The sequence below is a fragment of the Pongo pygmaeus genome, chromosome 19 (genome assembly GCF_028885625.2).
Source record: "Pongo pygmaeus isolate AG05252 chromosome 19, NHGRI_mPonPyg2-v2.0_pri, whole genome shotgun sequence".
In the NCBI taxonomy this organism is placed as follows: Eukaryota; Metazoa; Chordata; class Mammalia; order Primates; family Hominidae; genus Pongo; species Pongo pygmaeus.
In genome coordinates, this window is record NC_072392.2 from 7,507,329 (window position 1) to 7,519,334 (window position 12,006).

The 12,006-nt window shown below is 53.6% G+C and overlaps 1 protein-coding gene across 1 annotated transcript; it reads left to right on the forward strand.

The window, feature by feature from the left end:
• Positions 1 to 3,957: 3,957 nt before the first annotated feature.
• ATP1B2 (ATPase Na+/K+ transporting subunit beta 2) lies at positions 3,958 to 10,803 on the forward strand. The gene is made up of 7 exons (XM_054458618.2): positions 3,958 to 4,660; positions 6,403 to 6,531; positions 6,870 to 6,974; positions 7,081 to 7,286; positions 7,660 to 7,716; positions 8,562 to 8,660; positions 8,766 to 10,803. The coding sequence occupies exons 1-7, from the start codon at positions 4,549 to 4,551 to the stop codon at positions 8,928 to 8,930; spliced, it is 873 nt and encodes a 290-aa protein (XP_054314593.2). The 5' UTR covers positions 3,958 to 4,548; the 3' UTR covers positions 8,931 to 10,803.
• Positions 10,804 to 12,006: the final 1,203 nt, after the last annotated feature.

The window sequence follows — 12,006 nt, forward strand, 5'->3', positions numbered from 1 at the left end:
CTTTAAAAATTAGCCAGGCATTTTAGCCAGGTGGACTAGTAGACAGGCATTTAGCCAGGTGAGACTAGTAGCCACCTCTACTCCCAGCTACTTAGGAGGCTGAGCTGGGAGGATTGGATTGCTATGATCACGCCACTGCACTCCAGCCTAGGTGACAGAGCAAGAGACTATCTCAAAAAAAAAAAAAAAAAAAAAGAATAAGTGGGAGTGCTGACAGCTGAGAGACCACACTCTCCACTGGAAGCAGAACTTGGCTATGAACACAGAAAGGAAGAAATGGCATTGTAGGAGGCATGGATGATCACCATATCTTACCAGATCTTTTCTTAGTCATGTCCCTGTTTTGGCCACTTATACTGGCAACAATGACATAGAAGGAAAGGGAAGGCTGAGGCAACCTATAGTTCTTTTTCCTTTCAGTCCTTCCTTCCTTATCAGGAAACTGAAGATAGAAAAATGTTAGGGGAGGCTCACACCTGTAATCCTAGCACTTTGGGAGGCCAAGATGGCAGGATTGCTTGAGGCCAGGAGTTTGAGACCAGCCTCGTCAACATAGAGACCTCCATCTTTTTTTTTTTAAGAGACCCCCCCCCCATCTCTTAAAGAGAGAGAGACTGGGTGCAGTGGCTCATGCCTGTAATCCCAGCATTTTGGGAGGCCAAGGTGGGCGGATCATGAGGTCAGGAGTTCGAGACCAGACTGACCAACATGATGAAATCCCATCTCTACTAAAAATACAAAAATTAGCCAGGCGTGGTTGTGCACACCTGTAATCCCAGCTTCTCAGGAGGCTGAGGCAGGAGAATCGCTTGAACCTAGGAGGTGGAGGTTGCAGCAAGCCAAGATCGCACCATTGCACTCCAGCCTGGGCGACGGAATGAGACTCTGTCTTGAAAAAAGAAAAAAAAAATTTAAACATTAAATAGCAAAGAAAAAAACACCATGAGAAAGCCAGGCGTGGTGATGCGTGCCTGCAGCCCCAGCTACCTGGAGGGCGACACTGGAAGGTCGTTCATGGACATGCTGGGTATGGTGGCTCACACTTGTAATTTCAGCACTTTGGGAGGCTGATGTGGGTAGATCCCTTGAGTCTAGGAGTCCAGGAGTTCCACACCAGCCTGGCCAACATGGCAAAACCCTGTCTCTAGTAAAAATACAAAAATCAGCCGGGCATAGTGGCCCGTGCCTGTAATCCCAGCTACTCAGGAGGCTGAGACAGAAGAATTGCTTGAACCTGGGAAGTGGAGGTTGCAGTGAGCCAAGATCACGTCACTGCACTCCAGTCTGGGTGACATAGCAAGACCCTGTCTCTAAAACAAAAAACCATGAGAAGCTGAAAGAACTATGGATGAAAGGAAAATAGTTTAGGCCAGGTGCGGTTGTTCACACCTGTAATCCCAGCACTTTGGGAGGCCAAGGTAGGTGGATCATTTGAGGTCAGGAGCTCAAAACTAGCCTGGCCAACATGGTGAAATCCCATCTCTACAAAAAAATACAAAAATTAGCTGGGCGTGGTGGTAGTCCCAGCTACCCAGGAGACTGAGGGAGGAATCGCTTGAACCCTGGAGGCAGAGGCTGCAGTGAACAGAGATCATGCCACTGCACTCCAGCCTGGGTGACACAGTGAGACTCTGTCTCCAAAAAAAAAAAAAAAAAAAATTTATATTTTAGTACCTCTAAGGGCACTTTTTTCCCTAGGTTTTGAACAAGGGTCCCTGCATTTCCATTTTGCACTGGATCCTGACAATTCTGCAGCTGGCCCTGCTTCAGTCTATTCTGCAGCAGACTCGGGACTAATTTTCTCAAAATACAGCTTTAATTAGGGCACTCCTCAGCTGAAAGTTCTTCAGTGGCTTCTTCTTAGCCTACAGGATAGAGTCCTGATTCTTCAGTCTAACCTGCAGGGTACTCTGCAATCTACACCCATGCTGTGTCCCCAACCTCCTTTCCCACTAGTCTCTGACTAGTCCTCTCCTGGAGCCAAGCCAGCTACTCCTGGGGTAGACTGCTTACTCCTGACTTCACACCTCTGTGCATTTCATTCCTTTGTCCTGGAAGACTACCTGCCCTTCAGAGGCCAGCCCCAACTCCCATTCATTCATTCAATGCATACCATTTTTTTGAGATGGAGTTTTGCTCTTGTCCAGGCTGGAGTGCAATGACACAATCTCGGCTCACTGCAACCTCCACCTCCCAGGTTCAAGCAATTCTCCTGCCTCAGCCTCTGGAGTAGCTGGGATTACAGGCTTCCACCACCGCACCCGGCTAATTTTTGTAGTTTTAGTAGAGACGCAGTTTCACCATGTTGGCCAGGCCGGTCTTGAACTCCTGAACTCTGGTCTCGAATTCCTTTGCTCAGGTGATCCACCGGCCTCGGCCTCCTATAGAGCTGGGATTACAGGCATGAGCCACTGGGCCTGGCAGAGATAATGATTTTTTTTTTTTTTTTTTTTTGAGACGAAGTCTCACTCTATTGCCCAGGCTGGAGTGCAATGGCGCGGTATCAGCTTACTGCAAGCTCCGCCTCCCGGGTTCAAGCAATTCTCCTGCCTCAGCCTCCTGAGTAGCTGGGACTACAGGCGCCCACCACCACGCCCAGCTAATTTTTTTTTTTTTTTTTTTGAGACGGAAGCTCTGTCGCCCAGGCTGGAGTGCAGTGGCGCGATCTCGGCTCACTGCAAGCTCCGCCTCCCGGGTTCATGCCATTCTCCTGCCTCAGCCTCCAAAGTAGCTGGGACTACAGGCGCCCGCCACCACGCTGAGCTAATTTTTTTTTGTATTTTTAGTAGAGACGGGGTTTCACCGTGTTAGCCAGGATGGTCTCGATCTCCTGACCTCGTGATCCACCCGCCTCGGCCTCCCAAAGTGCTGGGCGTGAGTCACCGCGCCCGGCCTAATTTTGCATTTTAGAGACGGGGTTTCATCATGTGGGCAAGGCTAGTCTCGAACTCCTGACCTCGTGATCTTCCCGCCTTGGCCTCCCGAAGTGCTGGGATTACACGCATAAGCCACCGTGCCCGGCTTGAGATAATGATTCTTAACATGTGGTATTTAGAGCAAGTATACTCCCGCCCTAGACTGTGAGCCCCGTGAGAGCTGTGGCTTCGGTGTAACCTCTCTGGCCTCCCCAGGGCTACAGCACACAGTCTATAGAGGTGCTCAATAAATGTTTGTTGACCCAAGTAAACACATAAGGAGGTGAGTTCAGACGTGGGGGTGAGGGTGCCGGGAGGCAGAGAACCGAAGTAGACCTGGCTGCAGGGCTGGGGTCTCAGGGCAGTGCTGGGGACTGGGAATGTGGTGTTGAGAGGGCTTCAGGGAGACGTGATGGGAAGATGGGGAAGCCTCTGCACGTGGACAGAGCCAGGTGGTGTGGGCAGGGGCTGTGAGATTGGAGAAGGAAGCGTCTGGGGGACTGGTAGCGGCTCCCAACAGAGGAACGTCCCTCTGGGGGTGGCCTTTATCCATCTCTGCGAGGCCTGTCCTAGCTTCCCTCCTGGCTCGGCCAGCCTCCCGGCTGGTCTCTTCGCTCTTTTTCTTGATCTCTAGCTCTTTATTCCTCTGCCATTCTGCCCCATCTGCTCCCGGACTCTTCCGCCGCATCTGTATCTTAGTCTCTTTCTAACTCCCTGCCTGGGGCCCCCACTTTTGAGCATATATCGGCTTCTCTCTCTGTCGTTGCGTTTCTCTGGGGTTATCTTTCCCTCTACTCCGCCCGGACACGCCCTCTATCTCTTCCTCCCATCCTGTCCCAGTCTAGTACCTGGGGTGGGGGTAATGGAGAGACAGCCAGGTCCCTAAGAGGAGTCAGGGGGGCGGGCCCAACCTCTCCATATTTACATATGTATGAGGTCGCCTGGGCCAGTGGCGAGGAGGCGGAGCTTCTGGGGGTGGGAAGGGGGCGGGCACCCCCAGAGCCGCAGAGTATAAAGACCGCGCTCGGCGACCGCGGGCCCCGCACTGCTGAGGAGCGGAGCCTCCGCCTGGGGGGCCCCCCATCCCTGGCTGTCCCCCAACTGCGCGTCCCCGCCCCACCCCCGCGGCTGAGCCACCACTGGTGCAGTGGTCTCCGCTTGGCGGAGCGATCCTTGAGCTTCGTTCCACAGCTTCTTTGCATCTTGGATTTCGGGGCGGCCCCCTCCCCCACCTCTCTCTGCCTTTTTGTACCCCGCTTTTTTTCTGCGTTCTGCTCGGTTTTTGTAGCCGTCTGTTTTTGCACCCCTTTTCGTTTTGTTTCTAGCCGGTTTGGGGGGGTGAAGCTGCATTCATACCCCTTCCTCTTGTTATTCTCCCCTGCTCTGACAGCACCCCTTTTCATCGCAGTTGGGGGGCCTAGGATCGGTGCATCTTCCGCCGCGCTGCCAGCACCCCGCAGCGCGTGGCCGTGCACCCCGGAATCTGCAGCAGCTGCATATCTGAGGGGGGTCTCCTTTGCTCCTGCCGCCTTCGCTCCCCGCGCTTTTGGGTGTGTGGAGGGCTTCAGCGCGCGGCGCCCCTGCTTCTCCGCAACCCCCCGCCCCGCGCCCGGGCTCGCCCCGCGCCGCCAAGATGGTCATCCAGAAAGAGAAGAAGAGCTGCGGGCAGGTGGTTGAGGAGTGGAAGGAGTTCGTGTGGAACCCGAGGACGCACCAGTTTATGGGCCGCACCGGGACCAGCTGGGGTACGCAGGGCCGGCACGCAAGGGGCGGGGGGAAGCCGCGGGGCGACGCCTCGGGGGCGCAGGGTCCCGCCGACGCGGCCCCAGCTCCCCTCCCGGGTCCCCGGCGTCCAGCCTCCCTGCCGGGCTCTGGGCTGGGAGGGGGCCGAATCGCCAGTCTAATCTCCCCGGCTGGCCGTGCGGAGGCGGAGAAAGTAGGTCACAGCCGCCTTCCCGCCCCCCGCGGAGCCCCCTCGGGCGGGGGGTCGCCAGCTCTGCCTGCGTGTCCGCGCCGCGGCGCTCACACTCCCTCTCGGGGCCTGTCCGCTCCACACGGGCGTCCCCCACCTCCAAAGAGCGCCCCTTCCCTCCCTCAGGCTCTCACTAGCTCCGCAGCCCCGTCTATTTTTAGCTCGTGCCCACCCCCTGGACCCTGGGAACGTTCATGAGGGGGCGGGTCTTGGGGGGGTGTGTTAGGGGGGTTCTTCACGGCGGAAGTTGTCTGTATCCCACCGCCTGGCCTTGGGAGCCTTCTGGGACTGCTTTTTGGGTTGGGGGGCTGCTGATAGTATGAGTTTTTCCGAGGCTGCAGGTTTTGCTCCCATGTCGGTGGCGGAGGGAGGAGTGATCACTGTGGTGATTTGTGTGCATCAGCCAGCCAGGTGTCTGTGACAGTCGGATGACTTGGGAGCCTCCCCAGGCTGGCCATGGCAGGACTCAGGGAGTTGTAGTGGTCGGGGGTGGGGGTGGGTCTGGTGACCGGTACAGGTGCAGGTGAAGGGTGGAATTCTTCCAAGAGGGATGGTCAAGCTGGGACGTTGAGTCACAGGGGACAGAGGACACTGTGTGACACGATTTACAATCTTTCCACACTGGGCAAAGTCCCCATCAGTCCACCCATTCAGGGGCCTACACGAGGTGGGTCCCATGCAATCCATTCCCTCAGGGAACTCAAACTCCAGCCCCTGGGATGGGAAGAATCCAGCAGTGCTTGGGAGAACCAGAGGACTTCATGGAAGAAGTGTCCTCTGAGATGGAAGGATTGGGAGTCCAGGGTGGTGGGAACAGCAGGCCTTTGGGCCCTTACTTCAGGCGGGGGAGCCATGGAGGGATCCCACCAAGGGAAGGCTGTGGGAGATTCTGCCTTACCTCCCTGCCTCTGCCCTGGGTGCTGGGTGTGAACTGAGGGTGGGGTGACTATTGAAGGTTCTAACAAGCTGTCTCTGAGAGATTTGTAGCTAGGCTAGAGTGTTAGGTCTTTCATTTTCAGGGACTGTGTTCAAAGTTTGGCTTCTGAAGGGCCCCAGGAGAGAGATTTTGCTATTCAAATCTGAGGGTCCAGGCTCTGTGGGATGGTATGAGGGTTTGCTTGTGAATGGTGGCCAGTACCCGCTTAAAAAGTCACCATGCTAGCACAGCTTTAAGCATGAGTACAAATGCAAAGGTAACAGATGTGTGCCTTGTCAGGACTATGCATGGTTGAGAAGTTGGAAGTGTAATTGGAGGCAAAATAACAGACCTCCACAAGGTCGGGCTTCACTGTGCCCTAGGACCAGGAGGGGGCTGGGAGTCATGGCTAGAAGCCAGACACAACTGCCTGTTTCCAGTTTGTCTCATTTTGCTCTCAGAGGAAGGCTCTAAGACATCCCTGTGGCTCTGTGATCAGTCCCAGTGCAGAATTTCAAAGTGGGTAGAGGGGTGCGTGGGGATAGGTGAGATTATGGTGGGAACCTTGGGCCCTGCTGACCCTGTTTCCTCCTCCCTAGCCTTTATCCTCCTCTTCTACCTCGTTTTTTATGGGTTCCTCACCGCCATGTTCACCCTCACCATGTGGGTGATGCTGCAGACTGTCTCCGACCATACTCCCAAGTACCAGGACCGACTGGCCACACCGGGTGAGTGTGGAGGCTCCCCCTGCCAGCTACTCTAACTGCTCTTGTGCCCCCAAACCTCCAGAAGGAACTCATAGTTCCTTCCAGGAGTTTGATTTTGATGACCCAATCCCCACGTGCCTGGAAGTTCTTGAAATCTGTCCACCTTCCCATTTATTGCAGTTGGGAGCTGTGTAATTTGGGCATGTGGCAGATAACCACAGGAGATCACCCTCCCATGAAGACGATCTCAGATATTCACCGCTGTCCCCACCCTGGTGTTCCCTGTGTCCATTTTCTTTCCTCTCTGTGCAGCCCCTCATCTTATAGATACCCCCAACTTCTGCCTTTGTCGACTGTAGGCTTGATGATTCGCCCCAAGACTGAGAACCTTGATGTCATTGTCAATGTCAGTGACACTGAAAGCTGGTACCAGCATGTTCAGAAGCTCAACAAGTTCTTGGAACGTGAGTGTGGGCCTGGTTATGTGGCAGTTCAGGACTTCGGGCAGGGGACCGGGGACCTTGGAAGTGGAACATCTGGCCCCTGACTCTCTCCCTCCCATCTCTTTAGCTTACAACGACTCTATCCAAGCCCAAAAGAATGATGTCTGCCGCCCTGGGCGCTATTACAAACAGCCAGATAATGGAGTCCTCAACTACCCCAAACGTGCCTGCCAATTCAACCGGACCCAGCTGGGCAACTGCTCCGGCATCGGGGACCCCACCCACTATGGTTACAGCACTGGGCAGCCCTGTGTCTTCATCAAGATGAACCGGGTACCTATGACCTTGGTTCCCAGGGTGAATGGAGGAAGGATCTGGGGACACCACCTGCAGACAGTTGCATTCTTTCACTGGGGCTAATGGGCGTGAGAGAGACTTGGATGTTTGTGTAGCTGAGAGGAAAAGAGAGGTGGGACCCTTGGAGGCTAAGCTCTGCAGTTAGAAGGCTGGATGCCTTTTTTTTTTTTTTTTTTAGACAGGGTCTTGCTATGTTGCCCAGGCTGGCCTTGAACTCCTGGAATTAAGCTATCCTCCCGCTTCAACTTCACTAGTAGTTGGGACTACAGTCCCCGGCTTAGCTTGGTCTGGATGCCCATCTTTGACAACTTCTTCTTCTGACTCTCTTCACCTTCCACCCTCACTCCAGGTCATCAACTTCTATGCAGGAGCAAACCAGAGCATGAATGTTACCTGTGCTGGGAAGGTGAGTTCGTCTGCCTGCTCACCTGAGTGGCTCACCTGAGTGGCTCACCTGAGTGTCCTTCATGGTTTCTGTGTAATTCACCTGTCTCTCCCTATCTTCTTTGCTCCTAGAGGCCCCATCACCATAGAAACAAGGGGGTAAGAGTGGGCTTTTGGGTTCCACTGTAGCTTGAACTCCGAGGGCCCCGCACTCCTCTTGCTTCTCTCTAGGATGCAGAGGCCTGCTCTCCTAGGGGCCAGACACACGCCCTCCTCCACCAACACCCTGGCCTCTGGCTTCTCTCCCTAACGCTTCCACCTTCTCCTTCATTCCCAGATTGTCCGTATCTTTCGCTCTCCCTCCCATATGGCCCCCACCCGTCAGTTCCTTCTAGGTGTCTGGTAGCTGCTGATCTGTTAGCACCATCTGCCACCACTTCGTTGTCCTTGGGACCCTGTTCCCCCCTTCCCCCCCAGTCTGTCCTTTCTAGAAACTTGCTGCTCCCTCCACATCCCCTTCCTTGCTTCCTATTCAACCCTTAATCATGTATCTGTTCTTTCTTGGCTCTACTCCAGAAACTGATTCCTGAGGATGGGGTAAGAACTTGGGGTAGGAGTGGAGTAGGAGGCTTTCGTGCCATTAGCAGCCTTCAGGAGTTCCTAGAATGATGACAGAGACAGACCATCCCCTCATCTACACACGCACATGCAGACACACACACACAGACTCACAGCTCCAGGGAGGCAGACTTGAGACAGGAATAATTGGGGCGAAGGAAGAACAAAAGAACAAATGGAAGTCTGGTGAGCTCCTGGGTGCCTGCCATCCCTAACTGGCTCACCCCGTTTCTTCCTGCACCCCCACAGCGAGATGAAGATGCTGAGAATCTCGGCAACTTCGTCATGTTCCCCGCCAACGGCAACATCGACCTCATGTATTTCCCCTACTATGGCAAAAAGTTCCACGTAAGTCCCAGGGGAGGCCCAGGCTGATGGCGGGTGCGGGTGGTGAGCTCGGGAAGGAGGCCGCGTTGCCCCACGCCTAGACCCTGCACTGCTCCTCCGGCCCAGGTCAACTACACACAGCCCCTGGTGGCCGTGAAGTTCCTGAATGTGACCCCCAATGTGGAGGTGAATGTAGAATGTCGCATCAACGCCGCCAACATCGCCACAGACGATGAGCGAGACAAGTTCGCCGGCCGCGTGGCCTTCAAACTCCGCATCAACAAAACCTGAAGCCCCTTCCTCCCACCCCATCTCTCTCCTGTGGATGCTCCTGGAATATCCCTGACCCTGCCTGATCCCTCCCTCACCCACCCCAAAGGTATTTTTGATAACAGAGCTATGACTTGTCTGAGCCTCACACCCTTTTCCTTGACTTCTCAACCCAGCCTGAAGTCCATTGCGGTTCCCTGTCACTCACCTTTCCCACCAACTTCTCCCAACCTCAGATCAGTCAGAGAGGGAGCTGGGCTAAGATGGCCACAGAGGAGTTAGGAGCCTTTCTAGTTCTGGTTTAGCTGTGAGAGCTATCCACTCTCCTGCCTGCATATCCCCTGAGAGTTATAGAAGTGCCCACTGACCCACCCACCCACCTACACCCCCCCATCACACACAAACGTGCACACGCGTCTCATTTCACCCCTTTGCTTCCAGAGATGAATGTGGCACTCCCTCCTTCCATTCCTAAGCTCTAGCCACTGTCCCTTGATCTCTGACACTTTCTCCCTGTCTACACAGTCGCCATCTTGGTGACTTTGAACTTATCTGGCTCCTGGGCAGGTCTTCTCCTCCTCTCCATCCCTATTCCCTCCTCTGAAATGCACCCCTTTGTAATTGACGACAAGGTGGTTCTGTGGCCTTTTCCCTCTTTGCTGGCACGTTCTGTGCTTCTCACCCTCTGGTGACTCTGTGAGCTGGGAAATGAGGGACTGGAAGCGAGGCCTGTGTTGACCCTTCCTGAAAATCCTCTAGCAGCCCCCGACTTCAGCAGTTTTTCTTTCTTTCTTTTTTTTTTTGAGATGGAGTTTCGCTCTTGTTGCCCAGGCTGGAGTGCAATGGCGCAATCTCAGCCCATCGCAACCTCCGCATCCCAGGTTCAAGCGATTCTCCCAGCTCAGGCTCCCGAGTAGCTGGGATTACAGGCATGCGCCACCCACGCCCAGCCAATTTCTGTTTTTTTTTGTTTTGCATTTTTTTAGTAGAGATGGGGGTTTCTCCTTGTTGGTCAGGCTGGTCTCGAACTCCCGACCTCAGGTGATCCACCTGCCTCGGCCTCCCAAAGTGTTGGGATTACAGGCGTGAGCCACCGCGCCTGGCCTTCAGTTTCTTCCTAGGCCCTTCTATCACCCAAATAGCTGCTACCCAGAGGGGCGGGGTTGACCTAGGCTGAATATCCACTTTGTTTTTACGGATGGCTCCCTTCCCCCATTCGCCTTCCCAGAATATCCTTCAAGTTCCACTTCCCAGGGAGTTCTGGGGGAGGGGCGGCCATTCTGGCTCTGTCCCCAGTGGCCACCTTGGAAACATCGGCTGGCTTTGGGACTATTCCACCTCCTTCCCCTGAGCCCAGATCTGCCCCCGCCATCCTCTCTCTGACTTCTTTTAGCAAGTTATCAACTAATCACTAACTCCTTCCCTTTCCTCTGCATGCTGGCCTGAAAATTCCAAATCTAGCCTCTGAATGTCTTGGCTCCATCTCTTCAGACCCCTTTGCCTTTAAAAAAAAACAGAAACAAAAACAAAAAAACCCATAATGCCCATAGAATGTCAAATGAGGGGCCTCCTGCCTCCTGCTCTGAATATTCTGTAGCTGTAGAGGCATTTTAACCCTTTGTCCTCCAGCATCCCTTCACTTCCTCATCTTCTCTAACCTCCTTTTTCTTTTTTTAATGCTGCAGCCTCTACACTCCACCCACAGGTGGACCCTTCCCTTTTTCTCTAGCTGGATCTGTGTTTCTTCCCTTCGGGCCCCCATGTTTTCCTGCACCCGCCCTACTATGGTCTCTCTCTGCAGTTATTTAATGCCTGTGTCAGATCTACTGTAAAAAGAGGATTAAGTAAAATAAAATGAGAGCAATTATATATATAAATATATATCATACACAGAGCCCTGTGTGTGGGTTGTTCCTTTCTGAGCAGTTGAAAGAGCCCAGGGAAGGAGTGGAGGGTGGATCTGGGTGGTCCCAAGGGGATCCCCCAGGCCTTGGAGGCTGCTTCTCAGCTTTGATCTCTTCCTTCCAGTGTCCAAGCATCTACCCCCTTCACCTTGACTAATTTAGTGCGCACCATCTTGAGATAACTCCATGCAAGAGAGACAGGAAGCCTACGTCCCTTTTGTACAGTGATGCTTATGAAGTGCCTACTGTGTGCATTCTAGGCACCGTGAGGACACAGTTATGAAAGAGGCAGAGATCCTGCCCCCAAGGAGCTCCCCAGTTTAACAGGAGAGGTGAGGAACACACGAGAAACTCTCATACAAGGTAGACCTAAACATGCTTCAAGGAAAGGGAGAGAGCCTGTGATGATAAAATTCAGAGCCGTCAACCGCTGTCTGTCAGGCACGTTAAAGGGAAGCTTTCTCAGAGAAGGTAACATTTAAACGGGAGCTTAAAGGAGGGGTGATTTGGAGAGAAAAGAGCATCAGCAAATGCTCAGAGACAGATGAGAAAAGTTGACTAGAAGAAATATGAATGTCAAAGCAATATGAGCCGGGCGTGGTGGCTCACGCCTGTAATCTCAACACTTTGGGAGGCTGAGGCGGACAGATCACCTGAGGTAGGGAGTTCAAGACCAGCCTGGCCAACATGGTGAAACCCCGTCTCTACTAAAAAAAAAATACAAAATTAGCCAGGCATGATGGTGCCCGCCTGTAATCCCAGCTACTCGGGAGGCTGAGGTAGGAAAATCGCTTGAACCCGGGAGGTGGAGGTTACAGTGAGCCGAGAGTGTGCCATTGCACTCCAGCCTGGGCAACAAGAGCAAAACTCCGTCTCAAAAAAAAAAAAAAAAAAAAAAAGCCATATGAACTATAAGATCCTACTTTTGTGCAAAGTAAACACACAGGCCGGGCGTGGTAGCTCATGCCTGTAATCCCAGCTCTTTGGGAGGCCGAGGTGGGAGGATTACCTGAGGTCAGGAGTTTGAGACTAGCCTGGCCAACGTGGTGAAACCCCGGCTCTACTAAAAATACAAAAAATTAGCCGGGCCTGGTGGCAGATGCCTGTAGTCCCAGCTACTTGGGAGGCTGAGGCAGGAGAATCATTTGAACCCAGGAGGCGGAGGGTGCAGTGAGCTGAGATTGCGCCATTGC

Coding starts and splice junctions, on each gene's coding strand:
- ATP1B2 (XM_054458618.2), top strand. CDS start 4,549: ATGGTCATCCAGAAAGAGAAGAAGAGCTGCGGGCAGGTGGTTGAGGAG. Junction 7,287..7,659: donor TCTTCATCAAGATGAACCGG/GTACCTATGACC, acceptor CCCTCACTCCAG/GTCATCAACTTCTATGCAGG. Junction 7,717..8,561: donor ATGTTACCTGTGCTGGGAAG/GTGAGTTCGTCT, acceptor GCACCCCCACAG/CGAGATGAAGATGCTGAGAA.